Source organism: Lepisma saccharinum, chromosome 3 (assembly GCF_977018435.1).
Source record: "Lepisma saccharinum chromosome 3, izLepSacc3.1, whole genome shotgun sequence".
In the NCBI taxonomy this organism is placed as follows: domain Eukaryota; kingdom Metazoa; phylum Arthropoda; class Insecta; order Zygentoma; family Lepismatidae; genus Lepisma; species Lepisma saccharinum.
Window position 1 is genome coordinate 40,994,201 of NC_139231.1, and position 22,745 is coordinate 41,016,945.

Below are 22,745 nucleotides of genomic sequence, written 5' to 3' on the forward strand. Positions count from 1 at the left end.
TAGAAACATGCACAAAACAATGTTGTATGTTTCAAATCAGTATTTCATCTGTATACATTTATGTATTATGTTTATTATTGCTCACTATGTTGTGTTTGTGATGGCAGTTACAATTCTCAGCTCCCCTCACACCAGAGACATTTCTGTGTGTGAATCAGTGTTTCAGCAGCAGATGATTTTTACAGAACCTGTTTCCCTACCCATTCCTGCCCTATTTTACCACAGGACTTATTCAGTTAGCATTCACGAACTTGCATTATTGGGTGTAACTAATGTAGATGCACTATATTTTTCGCATTTTCCATACTATTTTGTCATAATTTTTAATTCAGTTTTCTATTTATTCTAAAAAAAAAAGTTAAACTATCACTTGTGAATTTCATCATGGCATGAAGTTGCCAGTTATCCAGTATTTTTCCATCTGAAGTTCTAGCTTTGTTTTTTGGATGGTGGAGGCTAAAAATAGAGCCAGCATGACCATAAAATGGGCTTTTGTGAAAAAAAATATAGGGCATCGGGAAGATTTTAAGGAGGGGTGTCGATGGGTGTATGCATATATCACTGCATAAAGGATGTGGAAGTAAGACTCCACACCTTCTCAATCTCTGCAAGAGCATAGCGCTGATCACATCACCTCTCTGGGCGCTTGGCAATCTGTGCCAATGCTATATCACTGCACCATCAAGTCAAACTCTGCCCTCAACCCCAAAGTTCACTACTTAGATCCTTGTGTATGTGTGAAATAATTATATTAACATAATTTTATTTCTTTCAGATATCAATGAATGTCAAATGTTCTCTAATCTTTGCGTATTTGGTCGCTGTGAAAATATTTTTGGAATGTTCCGTTGTGAATGCAATGAGGGTTATCAACTGGATGGATCAGGAGGTGAGTTCGAAAGTTTCAACTCCTCGATGCTGTAGATGTCCATTTTTTCTATCTATTATGTATTTCCATTATACACAAAATCTAGAAAAGAAATATAGGAACACATACCAAGAACTATAAATAGTTATATCTAGAGGCCCATATTTTTGGTAAATATTTTGAAACAAAAACAGTCAATTTCGGGTTCAAAAGCAGTAAATGAAATAAAATTTTGGTGATTAGCGGTGAAAAATCGGATCAAAAGTGGAATATAAAATTATATATTTGTTTTAAAATTGTGAATAGAATCCTAAATTTGGTTTAAAAACTGCCATTATTACACAAAATAAACATATTCCTTCTAATAGCACATTTAAGTATTTTGTTTATTCCTGTATGAAAGGATCCATTTTTGCTTCTCAAATATTTACAGCAGAAAGAAACAATTTTCCATGAATTGCATAACTCGCAGGATAATTCAAGCTTCAGAAAGTTGTGTCGGTAAATAAACTCTAAATTTTGTGTTTAAGGGTCTGTTTCGCATTTTGCACTTAATTTCGTATCATTTCGTGACAAACCAGAGTAGGAAAATACACCTCACACCATTCAGAAACACAAAAAATTAACATTACAATGTGTTATTTCACATTTCGTGTTTTCGTCAAAAGCGAAATATGCATGCCTCTAGTTATATCTGTTTTATGGCTTCCATGCTAAAGTTCAGCAGAAGAGGAAGGCCAGCTTTTTTTAATCTATTATTAATAATACTTTCCTGTACCCAGGGAAAGATTAGATTTTGGCACCCTTTGTACGGAATTCACTCCTGTCCCCCACTTGGGACAAATGTTACTCTCCTAAGTTCCTTTTAATAATCTCACATTCAAACAGCATGTGTTACCTGTAACAAAATAAACCAATTAAAAAAAAATTGTCTCAACAAAAACATTTTGTTCCCTAACTGTAGCAAAGTTCACTAAGACAAAAGTGTCCTTTACAGAAATATTGAAATGCACATTTACCATTAATTATTTATCTGTTTTATTGTGTAATATGTGTTACTATGCAGTATAATGAGCACAATTATTACAGCAAGCAAATAACATCAATAGTATTTTGAATAGAACAGTATTGTAAAAAATGTTGTAAAAGCTACAATGAAATATCAAGTAGAACAAAATTCCACAAATAAACCTTAAATCTTCCCGGCTGCTATCCACATAATTTTCTAAACGAGAAAAACTACAATGCTAGTTTTTATCTCTGTTTCTTACTAAATCCTTGACGTTTCATTCCTTTTTTTAAACCTAAATGATATGTGACTGCTAATTATTAATAATCAATTAGAGTTTTGTTATTTGTATTTACTTTCCAGGGAATTGCACAGACATCAATGAATGTGACAGCCCACAAGCTTGTCTTTATGGAACATGCATCAATACACAAGGTAGCTTTATATGCCAGTGTCCACCACATTATGAGCTTGTTCCAGCAGGAAATGCCTGCGTTGGTAAGTGTTCAATTGAAATTATTCAGAAATGCATGTAAAAAGTAAAGCATGTTGTGATTTGTTTTACTGTATTGTAAGGCTCTTTTTCAGAAACTTTCAGATGCTGATCAATATCATTACAAGCTCATCTACAGTAAATACAGTGGAACCCTAATTTTATGTTCCTGGATTTTACGTTTTCCTACATTTTAAGTTTTTTCACCTTTTTACCCTGAAAAATGTAAAATTGAGGTCCACTGTATTCTCTTTGCCCCTCAATTTGGATGAAGAATTCAATAAAACTGCACATTTCTACATAGTTTTCAGAATTTTTTTCTCCCCAAATGAGGTAGTTTGGTAACTATCCACGATACCTGGAATTTGGAAATGTATTTGCTGATGTAGGTTGTTAGATTCATACTGATTGCATATTTTCATATTTCTTTCCAACCCATATCAACTCAGAACCAGTTGCTGACATATCAACTCAGTCTTGCGTTAGATTTAAACTGATCGCTGACCCATATCAACTTATCCTTGGAGTTAGATTCAAATTGATTGCTGACCCATATCAACTCAGCCTTGGAGTTAGATTTAAACTAATTGCTGACCCATATCAACTCAGCCTTGGGGTTAGATTCAAACTGATTGCCAACCCATAACAACTCAGAACCACTTGCTGACATATCAACTCATTCTTGTGTAAGATTCAAACTGATTGCTGACCCATACCAACTCAGTCTTGGGGTTAGATTCAAACTAATTGTCAACCAATATCAACTCAGAACTGCTTGCTGACATATTAACTCAGCCTTGTGTTAGATTCAAACTGATTTCTGACTAGGGTTACCAGATCGCTATAAGGGAAATGTAGGACATAATGTCCCAAAATGTAGGACACAAAAAATTCGCAATACATAATACACATTTCCAGAACATGTTAGAAAGTAATTGAAAATTTTCAGCTTTTTAAAAATATGATTTCTTAATGAATTCTTAAATGCAAATTTCCAAGCTGTAATCAATACTACACAATACACTCCTTACTACTTGTTTTAACTGATCCTTCTCAGAGGAGCCAAATCTTATCAAAATTTCAGGTTTAGTCAAAATATATTTATGAGAGACTGGACAGTCAAAATCTTTGAAATTATACTGAACTCCAGTAACAAACATTTTACAGACTTTTTGAAAAAAATCTTTCTCTCATGACTTCGTTATGCTGATGGTAATAAAAGTACTCTCTCATAATGACCTGGAATGGCAAACAAATATTTATCAGCAATTACCATAACTGAAATGGTTCCAGAAGTTTCATCTAGGGTAGTTTCTAGGTCAATAACTTTGTTCTCTATAACTCCTTCTTTACAATCGCAATATTGAATAAGAATGGAAACACCTTGTTCATCAGTATAAACCCCAAGGCAAGGAAAAAATCCACCCAGACACTGAACAGTGACATCATCAGAATGTGACCCCATTGTTCTAACAGAAACTTTTATTTCATTTGTGGTAGGGAAAGGATTTTAAGGTGCAAAATTATGGTTGGAAAAGGGAAAAAAGGTTCTGAAAATGTTTTCAAAAAGGTGCAAAAAAGGTGCTGATAAAATTCCTTTATTCAATGATCTCATTTTCTGCACCTTCTGTTTATAACGTGCATGGACCGCATAGAGCACTGTGGTTCTGCCAAATAGGATTTGCTGAAGTTTGGGTTTTCTCTCGTGGGTTTTGCTACTGTAGCGACAGCCACTGTGGTGCAGCGAAAGCCGCTGACTTTTGCTGCCACCTAACGGGGGGAGAAGGAACTCTTTTTTTCCCCAGTCTTTCACCCCTGAACACATGGCTCGCCTGCGACCACAATCCGGTTCGCGTCACAATCAACCCAGCACCTTCGTTTTCAAGGACCTGTCAACCTGCACCCACGTCTTTCTCCGTGACGACTCCGTACGAGGCAGCCTCCAACCACCGTATTCCGGACCACACCAAGTCCTAAGCAAAGACGGCAAGACCTTCACCCTGCGTCTCAACGGTCGTGAGACCCGCGTCAGCATTGACCGGGTCAAACCAGCCTACACCTGGACGGAGGACGTCCCACCAACCAAGGATTCCTCAGAGACACCAACGCAGCACCCCACCAACCAACCACCATCGGCGCAACCTCAAGAGAGTCCGTCACCAAAAGGTGACTACGTCACCCGTTCTGGTCGACGCGTAACATTTCGCCTCCCACACAAGGTGTAACCCTTTTTCTCCGTGGGGGGCTGGTGTAGCGACAGCTACTGTGGTGCAGCGAAAGCCGCTGACTTTTGCTGCCACCTAACGGGGGGAGAAGGAACTCTTTCCGCCTTACCAGACGCAAGGGATTTGACCCCTGGAAGCAGGGGTGAAAGACTGGGGAAAAAAAGAGCTAGAGAGGGAGATTTCAGGCATCTCCGGGAAAACGACGGGAGCGGTCTCCTTCATTATTACTCAGTGTTTGTAGTGTAGCTGTAGTGTTCATCTAGAATAAACAATAAGGTAAGACAACATCCTTTGATTTGGTTATTATTCCCCAAACTACTATTGGGGTTGCAAAGATTATATTATACCATTTTATAGCTCTCGTTCTGCTCTACAAAATGAGACTATAGAATTTTATGTAGCTGCTCAAGAAGAGTGAAAATCATTTATTTTTATGTCCAATTTCTTAACAAAACATGAAAGAAAAGGTAGAAAAAAGGTGCTGAATCATCAAAGAGGTGGTTAAAAGGGGATAAATGTGCTAATCTCATGAAAAGGTGCAACAAAGTGTGTTCATTTCACTTGATTGCATGTCTTATAGGTATGAAAACAGCTATATTATATACCTTAAAATCCGTTCCCTAGTAATAATGACTGAATGAAAGTAAATTTCACTATTGAGTTTGGGAGCGCAGTCCATAGACTTGTAACTTGCATGATTTCTCTGTGTTTAACTGAAACACATATTTTCCTAATTAATAGCTACAATTGTGACGCTCAGAATGTAGGACATTTATGATATTTTTCAAATTCTTTCTGGATGCCGGACATAAGGCTAAAATGTAGGACATGTACAGGAAAAACCGGACGTCTGGTAACCCTATTGCTGACCCATATCAACTCAGCCTTGGGGTTAGATTCAAATTGATTGCCAACCCATATCAACTCAGAACCGCTTGCTGACATATCAATTCAGCCTTGTGTTAGATTCAAACTGATTGCTGAACCATATCAACTCAGCCTTGGGGTTAGATTCAAACTGATTGCCAACCCATATCAACTCAGAACCACTTGCTGACATATCAACTCAGTCTTGCGTTAGATTTAAACTGATCGCTGACCCATATCAACTCATCCTTGGAGTTAGATTCAAATTGATTGCTGACCCATATCAACTCAGCCTTGGAGTTAGATTTAAACTAATTGCTGACCCATATCAACTCAGCCTTGGGGTTAGATTCAAACTGATTGCCAACCCATAACAACTCAGAACCACTTGCTGACATATCAACTCATTCTTGTGTAAGATTCAAACTGATTGCTGACCCATACCAACTCAGTCTTGGGGTTAGATTCAAACTAATTGTCAACCAATATCAACTCAGAACTGCTTGCTGACATATTAACTCAGCCTTGTGTTAGATTCAAACTGATTTCTGACTAGGGTTACCAGATCGCTATAAGGGAAATGTAGGACATAATGTCCCAAAATGTAGGACACAAAAAATTCGCAATACATAATACACATTTCCAGAACATGTTAGAAAGTAATTGAAAATTTTCAGCTTTTTAAAAATATGATTTCTTAATGAATTCTTAAATGCAAATTTCCAAGCTGTAATCAATACTACACAATACACTCCTTACTACTTGTTTTAACTGATCCTTCTCAGAGGAGCCAAATCTTATCAAAATTTCAGGTTTAGTCAAAATATATTTATGAGAGACTGGACAGTCAAAATCTTTGAAATTATACTGAACTCCAGTAACAAACATTTTACAGACTTTTTGAAAAAAATCTTTCTCTCATGACTTCGTTATGCTGATGGTAATAAAAGTACTCTCTCATAATGACCTGGAATGGCAAACAAATATTTATCAGCAATTACCATAACTGAAATGGTTCCAGAAGTTTCATCTAGGGTAGTTTCTAGGTCAATAACTTTGTTCTCTATAACTCCTTCTTTACAATCGCAATATTGAATAAGAATGGAAACACCTTGTTCATCAGTATAAACCCCAAGGCAAGGAAAAAATCCACCCAGACACTGAACAGTGACATCATCAGAATGTGACCCCATTGTTCTAACAGAAACTTTTATTTCATTTGTGGTAGGGAAAGGATTTTAAGGTGCAAAATTATGGTTGGAAAAGGGAAAAAAGGTTCTGAAAATGTTTTCAAAAAGGTGCAAAAAAGGTGCTGATAAAATTCCTTTATTCAATGATCTCATTTTCTGCACCTTCTGTTTATAACGTGCATGGACCGCATAGAGCACTGTGGTTCTGCCAAATAGGATTTGCTGAAGTTTGGGTTTTCTCTCGTGGGTTTTGCTACTGTAGCGACAGCCACTGTGGTGCAGCGAAAGCCGCTGACTTTTGCTGCCACCTAACGGGGGGAGAAGGAACTCTTTTTTTCCCCAGTCTTTCACCCCTGAACACATGGCTCGCCTGCGACCACAATCCGGTTCGCGTCACAATCAACCCAGCACCTTCATTTTCAAGGACCTGTCAACCTGCACCCACGTCTTTCTCCGTGACGACTCCGTACGAGGCAGCCTCCAACCACCGTATTCCGGACCACACCAAGTCCTAAGCAAAGACGGCAAGACCTTCACCCTGCGTCTCAACGGTCGTGAGACCCACGTCAGCATTGACCGGGTCAAACCAGCCTACACCTGGACGGAGGACGTCCCACCAACCAAGGATTCCTCAGAGACACCAACGCAGCACCCCACCAACCAACCACCATCGGCGCAACCTCAAGAGAGTCCGTCACCAAAAGGTGACTACGTCACCCGTTCTGGTCGACGCGTAACATTTCGCCTCCCACACAAGGTGTAACCCTTTTTCTCCGTGGGGGGCTGGTGTAGCGACAGCTACTGTGGTGCAGCGAAAGCCGCTGACTTTTGCTGCCACCTAACGGGGGGAGAAGGAACTCTTTCCGCCTTACCAGACGCAAGGGATTTGACCCCTGGAAGCAGGGGTGAAAGACTGGGGAAAAAAAGAGCTAGAGAGGGAGATTTCAGGCATCTCCGGGAAAACGACGGGAGCGGTCTCCTTCATTATTACTCAGTGTTTGTAGTGTAGCTGTAGTGTTCATCTAGAATAAACAATAAGGTAAGACAACATCCTTTGATTTGGTTATTATTCCCCAAACTACTATTGGGGTTGCAAAGATTATATTATACCATTTTATAGCTCTCGTTCTGCTCTACAAAATGAGACTATAGAATTTTATGTAGCTGCTCAAGAAGAGTGAAAATCATTTATTTTTATGTCCAATTTCTTAACAAAACATGAAAGAAAAGGTAGAAAAAAGGTGCTGAATCATCAAAGAGGTGGTTAAAAGGGGATAAATGTGCTAATCTCATGAAAAGGTGCAACAAAGTGTGTTCATTTCACTTGATTGCATGTCTTATAGGTATGAAAACAGCTATATTATATACCTTAAAATCCGTTCCCTAGTAATAATGACTGAATGAAAGTAAATTTCACTATTGAGTTTGGGAGCGCAGTCCATAGACTTGTAACTTGCATGATTTCTCTGTGTTTAACTGAAACACATATTTTCCTAATTAATAGCTACAATTGTGACGCTCAGAATGTAGGACATTTATGATATTTTTCAAATTCTTTCTGGATGCCGGACATAAGGCTAAAATGTAGGACATGTACAGGAAAAACCGGACGTCTGGTAACCCTATTGCTGACCCATATCAACTCAGCCTTGGGGTTAGATTCAAATTGATTGCCAACCCATATCAACTCAGAACCGCTTGCTGACATATCAATTCAGCCTTGTGTTAGATTCAAACTGATTGCTGAACCATATCAACTCAGCCTTGGGGTTAGATTCAAACTGATTGCCAACCCATATCAACTCAGAACCACTTGCTGACATATCAACTCAGTCTTGCGTTAGATTTAAACTGATCGCTGACCCATATCAACTCATCCTTGGAGTTAGATTCAAATTGATTGCTGACCCATATCAACTCAGCCTTGGAGTTAGATTTAAACTAATTGCTGACCCATATCAACTCAGCCTTGGGGTTAGATTCAAACTGATTGCCAACCCATAACAACTCAGAACCACTTGCTGACATATCAACTCATTCTTGTGTAAGATTCAAACTGATTGCTGACCCATACCAACTCAGTCTTGGGGTTAGATTCAAACTAATTGTCAACCAATATCAACTCAGAACTGCTTGCTGACATATTAACTCAGCCTTGTGTTAGATTCAAACTGATTTCTGACTAGGGTTACCAGATCGCTATAAGGGAAATGTAGGACATAATGTCCCAAAATGTAGGACACAAAAAATTCGCAATACATAATACACATTTCCAGAACATGTTAGAAAGTAATTGAAAATTTTCAGCTTTTTAAAAATATGATTTCTTAATGAATTCTTAAATGCAAATTTCCAAGCTGTAATCAATACTACACAATACACTCCTTACTACTTGTTTTAACTGATCCTTCTCAGAGGAGCCAAATCTTATCAAAATTTCAGGTTTAGTCAAAATATATTTATGAGAGACTGGACAGTCAAAATCTTTGAAATTATACTGAACTCCAGTAACAAACATTTTACAGACTTTTTGAAAAAAATCTTTCTCTCATGACTTCGTTATGCTGATGGTAATAAAAGTACTCTCTCATAATGACCTGGAATGGCAAACAAATATTTATCAGCAATTACCATAACTGAAATGGTTCCAGAAGTTTCATCTAGGGTAGTTTCTAGGTCAATAACTTTGTTCTCTATAACTCCTTCTTTACAATCGCAATATTGAATAAGAATGGAAACACCTTGTTCATCAGTATAAACCCCAAGGCAAGGAAAAAATCCACCCAGACACTGAACAGTGACATCATCAGAATGTGACCCCATTGTTCTAACAGAAACTTTTATTTCATTTGTGGTAGGGAAAGGATTTTAAGGTGCAAAATTATGGTTGGAAAAGGGAAAAAAGGTTCTGAAAATGTTTTCAAAAAGGTGCAAAAAAGGTGCTGATAAAATTCCTTTATTCAATGATCTCATTTTCTGCACCTTCTGTTTATAACGTGCATGGACCGCATAGAGCACTGTGGTTCTGCCAAATAGGATTTGCTGAAGTTTGGGTTTTCTCTCGTGGGTTTTGCTACTGTAGCGACAGCCACTGTGGTGCAGCGAAAGCCGCTGACTTTTGCTGCCACCTAACGGGGGGAGAAGGAACTCTTTTTTTCCCCAGTCTTTCACCCCTGAACACATGGCTCGCCTGCGACCACAATCCGGTTCGCGTCACAATCAACCCAGCACCTTCGTTTTCAAGGACCTGTCAACCTGCACCCACGTCTTTCTCCGTGACGACCCCGTACGAGGCAGCCTCCAACCACCGTATTCCGGACCACACCAAGTCCTAAGCAAAGACGGCAAGACCTTCACCCTGCGTCTCAACGGTCGTGAGACCCGCGTCAGCATTGACCGGGTCAAACCAGCCTACACCTGGACGGAGGACGTCCCACCAACCAAGGATTCCTCAGAGACACCAACGCAGCACCCCACCAACCAACCACCATCGGCGCAACCTCAAGAGAGTCCGTCACCAAAAGGTGACTACGTCACCCGTTCTGGTCGACGCGTAACATTTCGCCTCCCACACAAGGTGTAACCCTTTTTCTCCATGGGGGGCTGGTGTAGCGACAGCTACTGTGGTGCAGCGAAAGCCGCTGACTTTTGCTGCCACCTAACGGGGGGAGAAGGAACTCTTTCCGCCTTACCAGACGCAAGGGATTTGACCCCTGGAAGCAGGGGTGAAAGACTGGGGAAAAAAAGAGCTAGAGAGGGAGATTTCAGGCATCTCCGGGAAAACGACGGGAGCGGTCTCCTTCATTATTACTCAGTGTTTGTAGTGTAGCTGTAGTGTTCATCTAGAATAAACAATAAGGTAAGACAACATCCTTTGATTTGGTTATTATTCCCCAAACTACTATTGGGGTTGCAAAGATTATATTATACCATTTTATAGCTCTCGTTCTGCTCTACAAAATGAGACTATAGAATTTTATGTAGCTGCTCAAGAAGAGTGAAAATCATTTATTTTTATGTCCAATTTCTTAACAAAACATGAAAGAAAAGGTAGAAAAAAGGTGCTGAATCATCAAAGAGGTGGTTAAAAGGGGATAAATGTGCTAATCTCATGAAAAGGTGCAACAAAGTGTGTTCATTTCACTTGATTGCATGTCTTATAGGTATGAAAACAGCTATATTATATACCTTAAAATCCGTTCCCTAGTAATAATGACTGAATGAAAGTAAATTTCACTATTGAGTTTGGGAGCGCAGTCCATAGACTTGTAACTTGCATGATTTCTCTGTGTTTAACTGAAACACATATTTTCCTAATTAATAGCTACAATTGTGACGCTCAGAATGTAGGACATTTATGATATTTTTCAAATTCTTTCTGGATGCCAGACATAAGGCTAAAATGTAGGACATGTACAGGAAAAACCGGACGTCTGGTAACCCTATTGCTGACCCATATCAACTCAGCCTTGGGGTTAGATTCAAATTGATTGCCAACCCATATCAACTCAGAACCGCTTGCTGACATATCAATTCAGCCTTGTGTTAGATTCAAACTGATTGCTGAACCATATCAACTCAGCCTTGGGGTTAGATTCAAACTGATTGCCAACCCATATCAACTCAGAACCACTTGCTGACATATCAACTCAGTCTTGCGTTAGATTTAAACTGATCGCTGACCCATATCAACTCATCCTTGGAGTTAGATTCAAATTGATTGCTGACCCATATCAACTCAGCCTTGGAGTTAGATTTAAACTAATTGCTGACCCATATCAACTCAGCCTTGGGGTTAGATTCAAACTGATTGCCAACCCATAACAACTCAGAACCACTTGCTGACATATCAACTCATTCTTGTGTAAGATTCAAACTGATTGCTGACCCATACCAACTCAGTCTTGGGGTTAGATTCAAACTAATTGTCAACCAATATCAACTCAGAACTGCTTGCTGACATATTAACTCAGCCTTGTGTTAGATTCAAACTGATTTCTGACTAGGGTTACCAGATCGCTATAAGGGAAATGTAGGACATAATGTCCCAAAATGTAGGACACAAAAAATTCGCAATACATAATACACATTTCCAGAACATGTTAGAAAGTAATTGAAAATTTTCAGCTTTTTAAAAATATGATTTCTTAATGAATTCTTAAATGCAAATTTCCAAGCTGTAATCAATACTACACAATACACTCCTTACTACTTGTTTTAACTGATCCTTCTCAGAGGAGCCAAATCTTATCAAAATTTCAGGTTTAGTCAAAATATATTTATGAGAGACTGGACAGTCAAAATCTTTGAAATTATACTGAACTCCAGTAACAAACATTTTACAGACTTTTTGAAAAAAATCTTTCTCTCATGACTTCGTTATGCTGATGGTAATAAAAGTACTCTCTCATAATGACCTGGAATGGCAAACAAATATTTATCAGCAATTACCATAACTGAAATGGTTCCAGAAGTTTCATCTAGGGTAGTTTCTAGGTCAATAACTTTGTTCTCTATAACTCCTTCTTTACAATCGCAATATTGAATAAGAATGGAAACACCTTGTTCATCAGTATAAACCCCAAGGCAAGGAAAAAATCCACCCAGACACTGAACAGTGACATCATCAGAATGTGACCCCATTGTTCTAACAGAAACTTTTATTTCATTTGTGGTAGGGAAAGGATTTTAAGGTGCAAAATTATGGTTGGAAAAGGGAAAAAAGGTTCTGAAAATGTTTTCAAAAAGGTGCAAAAAAGGTGCTGATAAAATTCCTTTATTCAATGATCTCATTTTCTGCACCTTCTGTTTATAACGTGCATGGACCGCATAGAGCACTGTGGTTCTGCCAAATAGGATTTGCTGAAGTTTGGGTTTTCTCTCGTGGGTTTTGCTACTGTAGCGACAGCCACTGTGGTGCAGCGAAAGCCGCTGACTTTTGCTGCCACCTAACGGGGGGAGAAGGAACTCTTTTTTTCCCCAGTCTTTCACCCCTGAACACATGGCTCGCCTGCGACCACAATCCGGTTCGCGTCACAATCAACCCAGCACCTTCATTTTCAAGGACCTGTCAACCTGCACCCACGTCTTTCTCCGTGACGACTCCGTACGAGGCAGCCTCCAACCACCGTATTCCGGACCACACCAAGTCCTAAGCAAAGACGGCAAGACCTTCACCCTGCGTCTCAACGGTCGTGAGACCCACGTCAGCATTGACCGGGTCAAACCAGCCTACACCTGGACGGAGGACGTCCCACCAACCAAGGATTCCTCAGAGACACCAACGCAGCACCCCACCAACCAACCACCATCGGCGCAACCTCAAGAGAGTCCGTCACCAAAAGGTGACTACGTCACCCGTTCTGGTCGACGCGTAACATTTCGCCTCCCACACAAGGTGTAACCCTTTTTCTCCGTGGGGGGCTGGTGTAGCGACAGCTACTGTGGTGCAGCGAAAGCCGCTGACTTTTGCTGCCACCTAACGGGGGGAGAAGGAACTCTTTCCGCCTTACCAGACGCAAGGGATTTGACCCCTGGAAGCAGGGGTGAAAGACTGGGGAAAAAAAGAGCTAGAGAGGGAGATTTCAGGCATCTCCGGGAAAACGACGGGAGCGGTCTCCTTCATTATTACTCAGTGTTTGTAGTGTAGCTGTAGTGTTCATCTAGAATAAACAATAAGGTAAGACAACATCCTTTGATTTGGTTATTATTCCCCAAACTACTATTGGGGTTGCAAAGATTATATTATACCATTTTATAGCTCTCGTTCTGCTCTACAAAATGAGACTATAGAATTTTATGTAGCTGCTCAAGAAGAGTGAAAATCATTTATTTTTATGTCCAATTTCTTAACAAAACATGAAAGAAAAGGTAGAAAAAAGGTGCTGAATCATCAAAGAGGTGGTTAAAAGGGGATAAATGTGCTAATCTCATGAAAAGGTGCAACAAAGTGTGTTCATTTCACTTGATTGCATGTCTTATAGGTATGAAAACAGCTATATTATATACCTTAAAATCCGTTCCCTAGTAATAATGACTGAATGAAAGTAAATTTCACTATTGAGTTTGGGAGCGCAGTCCATAGACTTGTAACTTGCATGATTTCTCTGTGTTTAACTGAAACACATATTTTCCTAATTAATAGCTACAATTGTGACGCTCAGAATGTAGGACATTTATGATATTTTTCAAATTCTTTCTGGATGCCGGACATAAGGCTAAAATGTAGGACATGTACAGGAAAAACCGGATGTCTGGTAACCCTATTGCTGACCCATATCAACTCAGCCTTGGGGTTAGATTCAAATTGATTGCCAACCCATATCAACTCAGAACCGCTTGCTGACATATCAATTCAGCCTTGTGTTAGATTCAAACTGATTGCTGAACCATATCAACTCAGCCTTGGGGTTAGATTCAAACTGATTGCCAACCCATATCAACTCAGAACCACTTGCTGACATATCAACTCAGTCTTGCGTTAGATTTAAACTGATCGCTGACCCATATCAACTCATCCTTGGAGTTAGATTCAAATTGATTGCTGACCCATATCAACTCAGCCTTGGAGTTAGATTTAAACTAATTGCTGACCCATATCAACTCAGCCTTGGGGTTAGATTCAAACTGATTGCCAACCCATAACAACTCAGAACCACTTGCTGACATATCAACTCATTCTTGTGTAAGATTCAAACTGATTGCTGACCCATACCAACTCAGTCTTGGGGTTAGATTCAAACTAATTGTCAACCAATATCAACTCAGAACTGCTTGCTGACATATTAACTCAGCCTTGTGTTAGATTCAAACTGATTTCTGACTAGGGTTACCAGATCGCTATAAGGGAAATGTAGGACATAATGTCCCAAAATGTAGGACACAAAAAATTCGCAATACATAATACACATTTCCAGAACATGTTAGAAAGTAATTGAAAATTTTCAGCTTTTTAAAAATATGATTTCTTAATGAATTCTTAAATGCAAATTTCCAAGCTGTAATCAATACTACACAATACACTCCTTACTACTTGTTTTAACTGATCCTTCTCAGAGGAGCCAAATCTTATCAAAATTTCAGGTTTAGTCAAAATATATTTATGAGAGACTGGACAGTCAAAATCTTTGAAATTATACTGAACTCCAGTAACAAACATTTTACAGACTTTTTGAAAAAAATCTTTCTCTCATGACTTCGTTATGCTGATGGTAATAAAAGTACTCTCTCATAATGACCTGGAATGGCAAACAAATATTTATCAGCAATTACCATAACTGAAATGGTTCCAGAAGTTTCATCTAGGGTAGTTTCTAGGTCAATAACTTTGTTCTCTATAACTCCTTCTTTACAATCGCAATATTGAATAAGAATGGAAACACCTTGTTCATCAGTATAAACCCCAAGGCAAGGAAAAAATCCACCCAGACACTGAACAGTGACATCATCAGAATGTGACCCCATTGTTCTAACAGAAACTTTTATTTCATTTGTGGTAGGGAAAGGATTTTAAGGTGCAAAATTATGGTTGGAAAAGGGAAAAAAGGTTCTGAAAATGTTTTCAAAAAGGTGCAAAAAAGGTGCTGATAAAATTCCTTTATTCAATGATCTCATTTTCTGCACCTTCTGTTTATAACGTGCATGGACCGCATAGAGCACTGTGGTTCTGCCAAATAGGATTTGCTGAAGTTTGGGTTTTCTCTCGTGGGTTTTGCTACTGTAGCGACAGCCACTGTGGTGCAGCGAAAGCCGCTGACTTTTGCTGCCACCTAACGGGGGGAGAAGGAACTCTTTTTTTCCCCAGTCTTTCACCCCTGAACACATGGCTCGCCTGCGACCACAATCCGGTTCGCGTCACAATCAACCCAGCACCTTCGTTTTCAAGGACCTGTCAACCTGCACCCACGTCTTTCTCCGTGACGACCCCGTACGAGGCAGCCTCCAACCACCGTATTCCGGACCACACCAAGTCCTAAGCAAAGACGGCAAGACCTTCACCCTGCGTCTCAACGGTCGTGAGACCCGCGTCAGCATTGACCGGGTCAAACCAGCCTACACCTGGACGGAGGACGTCCCACCAACCAAGGATTCCTCAGAGACACCAACGCAGCACCCCACCAACCAACCACCATCGGCGCAACCTCAAGAGAGTCCGTCACCAAAAGGTGACTACGTCACCCGTTCTGGTCGACGCGTAACATTTCGCCTCCCACACAAGGTGTAACCCTTTTTCTCCATGGGGGGCTGGTGTAGCGACAGCTACTGTGGTGCAGCGAAAGCCGCTGACTTTTGCTGCCACCTAACGGGGGGAGAAGGAACTCTTTCCGCCTTACCAGACGCAAGGGATTTGACCCCTGGAAGCAGGGGTGAAAGACTGGGGAAAAAAAGAGCTAGAGAGGGAGATTTCAGGCATCTCCGGGAAAACGACGGGAGCGGTCTCCTTCATTATTACTCAGTGTTTGTAGTGTAGCTGTAGTGTTCATCTAGAATAAACAATAAGGTAAGACAACATCCTTTGATTTGGTTATTATTCCCCAAACTACTATTGGGGTTGCAAAGATTATATTATACCATTTTATAGCTCTTGTTCTGCTCTACAAAATGAGACTATAGAATTTTATGTAGCTGCTCAAGAAGAGTGAAAATCATTTATTTTTATGTCCAATTTCTTAACAAAACATGAAAGAAAAGGTAGAAAAAAGGTGCTGAATCATCAAAGAGGTGGTTAAAAGGGGATAAATGTGCTAATCTCATGAAAAGGTGCAACAAAGTGTGTTCATTTCACTTGATTGCATGTCTTATAGGTATGAAAACAGCTATATTATATACCTTAAAATCCGTTCCCTAGTAATAATGACTGAATGAAAGTAAATTTCACTATTGAGTTTGGGAGCGCAGTCCATAGACTTGTAACTTGCATGATTTCTCTGTGTTTAACTGAAACACATATTTTCCTAATTAATAGCTACAATTGTGACGCTCAGAATGTAGGACATTTATGATATTTTTCAAATTCTTTCTGGATGCCGGACATAAGGCTAAAATGTAGGACATGTACAGGAAAAACCGGACGTCTGGTAACCCTATTGCTGACCCATATCAACTCAGCCTTGGGGTTAGATTCAAATTGATTGCCAACCCATATCAACTCAGAACCGCTTGCTGACATATCAATTCAGCCTTGTGTTAGATTCAAACTGATTGCTGAACCATATCAACTCAGCCTTGGGGTTAGATTCAAACTGATTGCCAACCCATATCAACTCAGAACCACTTGCTGACATATCAACTCAGTCTTGCGTTAGATTCAAACTGATTGCTGAACCATATCAACTCAGCCTTGGGGTTAGATTCAAACTGATTGCCAACCCATATCAACTCAGAACCACTTGCTGACATATCAACTCAGTCTTGCGTTAGATTTAAACTGATCACTGACCCATATCAACTCAGCCTTGGGGTTAGATTCAAACTGATTGCCAACCCATATCAACTCAGAACCACTTGCTGACATATCAACTCAGTCTTGCGTTAGATTTAAACTGATCGCTGACCCATATCAACTCTGCCTTGTGTTAGATTCAAACTGATTGCCAACCCAAATTTATCAATTCAGCCTTGTGTTAGATTCAATCTGATTGCTGACACACATCAACAACCTTGAATTTTACAGAGAGTGAAGCAAAATTAATGTACATTTACACATTTTATTTACATAACAATGGTTATCCATGCAAGTAGTGAAATCTGATAGTCTTTCCTTCGCTAGCAATAGAAGTTCCATGCTTTAAAATAATCAAACCACAGTAAAAGAAAACACTACTATTTGTTTGCAGTTTTGCTACTTTGCAGTTGGTATCACCAGTGCACCAGTGGAAAGATAGAATATCTCAGAAGACTAACTTCACCTTCCACTCAGTACAGTCATTCATTGGAAGTCTTTTTTTTTTTACTTTTCCCCAACAATGCTGGCTGAACAGAAGCAAAACAATCAAAGGCATTTTTTGTTTCACTGAGTTAAATAAATTTTATTGTTTTGCTATATTTTACTTCACTTTTTGTGCCACTTTTGGCTAATTTGCGAAGAGGGGGATGATTGATGATATGATGAAACTGATAAATGGACACTCACAAATATACATGGCCAGGCTGGAATTCAAACCCGGGACCCCTAGTGTCGTAGCGCGATGTACTAACCACTTCACCATGGGGGTCAGCAAGTTAAATAAATCTAAAACTGTGGTGAATGGTCAGGAACATTAACCAAGTGACTTGGAATATACCAAAATCACTTCAGCTGTTATTACATTGTTCATTTTAAAATGTGAGTTTTTATTACCAGTGAACCTGCATGTACACTCATGATATTTTAATTTATAATGGAAATATTCTCAATAAATATTCAAATAATTCCCATTGATTTCACTCCATTGCACATTCAAAACAGTTCTTGACATTTAATTTTACTGCACATTTCATTTTACATAATATCATTTAATAATTTGTAAAATTTTCATTACCCTGTTGATTACTACAGTCTGTGAATAACACAAAGGTCCTCCCTGGTGATGGAATGGTAACATCCTCGCCTTGTAATCAAGGGGTCCCAGGTTCAGTAACTGGTGGAGGCACCTAGTGATTTGGATACCACTTTAAAATGTAGGTCCAGCTCAGTTTAGCTTATCTGTGCATAAAGTGGACTTAAAACAAAGACTCAAACAAGGAGCTAACGCAAATGGAGTGGTTGACTCATGGTCTTACCATTAAGGGCTCTAGGTTTAAGTCCAAGCCTGGGTGTTCCTTTGTAACTGTCCCTTCATCGTGGTCATCATTGCAATTAGCCCAAAGATGCAGAAGAGTGTCTCAGCATAGACACTAATTTGCTAAGCAGTTTTACCTGATTTCCAGATCGCCGAAGATCAAGATGCTATCTTGAAGTGACAGAGAGAGGACGAAGGCACCAGTGCTCCAAGGAGATGGCCGAGCAACTCACAAAAGCTACTTGCTGTTGCAGCTTTGGCAAAGCATGGGGTCCCCTGTGTGAGGTGTGCCCTGCAGAGGATAGTGATGAATTCAAAATACTGTGCCCTGGTGGACCAGGATATCGTCCAAATCAAGTAACTGTGAGTATTTCTTGAGTTTTCCAAGGTTCTTGAAAACTCCCAATATATTTCTTTCATGTTTTGTGCTCATTTTTATATTTTAAATTATATTTATCAGGATGGACTAATATGACATTTACAAATGCTGATAACCAATATTCAACAGATCCAATATAAAATTGCAAGTGTTCCATAAAGAAATGTCACTAACTAACTAACTAACTAGCTCTCTAGCCTTCTTAAACCCGAAGGTTCATGGCTGCAGCAACACAGGCCTTCTATCTGTTCCTATCTTGAGCAAGATCTATATACTCTTTTCCATCCCTACAGATTTCCTTTAGGTCCATCTCAACGTTGTCCCTCCATCTTCGTCTCGACCTTCCTACAGGTCTCTTACCATCAGGTTTCCCAACAAGAATCCTGGAAACTCCTCTTTCCTCTCCCATTCGTGCCACATGGCCTGCCCACCTAAGTCTTCTTGATTTAATCATTCTAATAATATCTGGACATGAATACAAATTATGTAGTTCTAAATTATGTAACCTTCTCCACTCACCTGTCTCCTCATCCCTTTTAGGTCCAAAGATTTTCCTAAGGATCTTATTTTCAAATACTCTCAATTTATGTTCCTCTTTCAATGTAAGGGACCAAGTTTCACATCCATATAATACTACAGGCAAGATTACTGTTTTGTATATTTCAACTTTTACTTTCTTAGATATTAAACGAGAAGACAAAAGTTTATGAAGAGAGAAGTAAGATGCATTTCCTGAATTAAGCCTACTTTTTATTTCCTCTTTAATATAATTTTCATTTGTTAATATTACTCCTAAGTATTTGAATTTGGAAACTGGTTCAAACGAGTTGTTATCAATAATTAGATTTTGATTATTACCTAACACTTGGTTTCGGCCTGTAAGCATATATTTAGTTTTCTCTTTGTTAACTTCCAAACCTATCTCTTTAGCAGTTTTGAAAAATATTTTAGCATTATTCTTAATTGTATTTATTTCATCCCCTAATAAGTCTACATCACTTCTTTAATTAATTAAAGTAACCAAGTGACTGCAATGGGTTTTGCTTTTAGAAAAATTCTGTGTATTTAGACAGTTTCTTAACAAAACAAGCATTTATAAATTAGCCTTCAAATCCATAAAAATAGTAACATAATGGTAAGTTTTGAATTATATCAGATCAGTAAGTGTATCAGGAAGTTTACCAACATTACGAATACATTAATATGACAATATTGACCAATACTGATTAATCTGTCTCATCAGAAATTTTAAGAATGTTTTATAAAAAAATATATAAAGTTTCCCTATACTGATATTCTACCGATCCAATTTAAAATTACATGAAGAACTTGAATGGACCCTCTTAGGCTTCGTCAGATGGCTGGTTCATATATGGACCACTGCCTATATGCTTGTTCAGACTGCTGGTTCATGTATATAGGTCATTAGAAAAGTTTTGAGATGTGCCAGTGAAGGAAGTAACAGGGAGAAATGAAGTCTGGTACCATGAAGTCTCATTCCTTCCTAGCAAACCAATATCATCTCATAGTTACCCCAAATGTGAGGTGAAGCAGTGTTGCCAAGTTGCTAAGTGTGATTCGAGTTTGGTTTCAGTCATGGATGCAGATACAAGGATTTTTGGGTGATGATGGTGTACGATTACAAAAGTGGTTTAAATGAGTCACTGGAATGTTTGTCATGGGCTATTGAGGATGTAGCCCCATCATGTGCAACAATTGAAAATTTCACATTGTATTTGTTTTGCAACCTTTTCATTATACACAGTGTTTTTCTCTGGGAAGAAAGGTTCCCGTACTCTTCCATTTGGTGTATTATTGTTACTCTTCTCATTATAAGAATTACTCAAGATATTGCGCTGTAAGTTCGTAAATGATTGTGCATCTATATAGTTACACACACTTTTCTTTCATTGTAATAAAATATTGTTAGTTTTATTCTTACCGTTGTGAACCGCAAAAGAAAGAAAGCATTTATTATACATATTTCTTTTTTGTAATTTCAGGTTGTTTTAGAAGACATTAATGAATGTGAAGAAATGGAACATATATGTAAGAATGGACATTGCACCAACACATTTGGAAGTTTCATGTGTTCCTGTAATGATGGCTTTAGGTTGGATGACACCCATGTGACATGCATAGGTATGAGTTATACATGAATTAAAAATAAGATATTTAATTTCCATTCTCAGTACTTTCAGAGAACTAAATATGTTGTATATGTTTTCATTTTGCAGTGTGTGTGAATATACAATTTCCTTTTCTAAGACGAAACTTATTGCAGACACCTGGTTAGATACATTAATTAAGGAGGATGTTAATGAATTCATCAATTCTTCAGGTCAGGGCCAGCCTTAGGTTTGACAGTTCTCATTGTGAAGGCCCCCCTTCCTCCAGCAATCAGTAATCCCCTTCAAGAAAAATAGATAAATAAATATATTTTTTATCCCAAATAATCATAGTTTGTATTGTATGTAGGTGTTTATGAAATCAATCTTTCTCTCTTCACACACTGTGAGTGTGTGTGAGAGAGGGAGAGAGAGTGCATGAAAAACTCCAACCTTCACATTCACATTTTTTCATCTATCTGGTACAGTTAATTTAAAAGAAATGAAGTATTTCTACTTCACTTGAAACAACCTACTGTGAATTCAGTTCAAGATAACATGAACACACATAGATGTAATTAACTCAAATATATTTTGAATTGTGTTAAAAAGTTGTTCTCATAATGACACATGAAAGCCTGTTTTGTGTAGTCAATGATGTACGACCCCTATTAAATATATTTGCAGTAGCAGGGTGGCTACTCACCAGGAATTCTTTGAATTCCTGTAATTATACGTGAATTATTGGCTCCGGGAATTATGCGTGAATTCTGCTTGAATTTTTCTCCATAGATGTGAAAGATTGCAACTTTAATAAATACAATGAATTCATATGTTTACAAATGCCCCGAGGCAAGTTTTTCACAGTTTAGCTTTCATTTTTACCGAGGAAGGAAAAAGGAAGCTGCGTGGAAAATAAAAGGGAATGTTCTCAGTCCATTTACTATGTTAGTGTCCTTTGCAGAACAATCTATCTGAAAGGGAGAAGATTATTGCAAGATAATATATCTTGAAGTAGTTGATTAGGTAAATTTGAGCTTGAAATTCTTTCACAGTTAATAATTTTTCGTAGATTAGTGGACTATATCCTGCAATATTTGTAACTTTTGTTTGTAAATGTATTTCGAATCTGAGTATATGAAGTGTGAACTCTGCACCTTAAATTAAATATTTTAAATAGTATATATGCCATTTAATTGAATTAGAAGTTTTGGATACACTGGAATCACACAGACCCTTTTTATTATTAATATATTTGTGTGTGTGTGTGTAGGTGGGTGGGTGGTGAGAGGTGGTAATATGTAAGGTTGAAATAGAGAAAAAACATGTGCTTGGACCCTTGAATTTTTGGAAGGTTTGGCTTGAAAACCGGGAATTATACTTGAATTTTATCATGATCCTACAGTGGCCACCCTGAGTAGGTAATTTTTCACTTTTTTGTATATTGCAGATATCAACGAATGTGCAGAGAATCCAGGCGTATGTGGTGTGGGCAATTGTGTGAATGACTTTGGCAACTACCACTGCGTTTGCCCTGAAGGCTACATGCTGCTGCCTAGTGGGAGTAAGTGTAAAGAGTTTTCAAACTAATCTTTTAGCTTCTATTTCATTTCTAAAGGTTCAAATGTTGCTACACTATATGTAAGGACCAGTCAAATGAAAATGGGCACCATGGATAGAACTCAAGGCCCGCAAAAGTTTGTAATAATGTTGTTTACGAATGATGCCGCCATCTGTGGGGAAGGGGAGAAGCACATTGATAACTCACATGTACATACTCATTGTTTTTTCATTGCATAGTAAGTGGGATTAGCGATGTGTGTATTCGTCCAACATCAGAATGGAAA

The 22,745-nt window shown here is 38.6% G+C and overlaps 1 protein-coding gene across 1 annotated transcript in view; it reads left to right on the forward strand.

The window, feature by feature from the left end:
• Positions 1 to 22,745, forward strand: part of LOC145984988 (fibrillin-2-like) — a 327,365-nt gene that overhangs the window by 231,059 nt on the left and 73,561 nt on the right. The window contains exons 27-31 of the mRNA XM_083118469.1: positions 776 to 889; positions 2,241 to 2,375; positions 18,560 to 18,774; positions 20,794 to 20,932; positions 22,349 to 22,462. Of these exons, the coding sequence (XP_082974595.1) occupies positions 776 to 889; positions 2,241 to 2,375; positions 18,560 to 18,774; positions 20,794 to 20,932; positions 22,349 to 22,462 (717 nt within the window). The remainder of the gene's footprint in view (positions 1 to 775; positions 890 to 2,240; positions 2,376 to 18,559; positions 18,775 to 20,793; positions 20,933 to 22,348; positions 22,463 to 22,745) is intronic.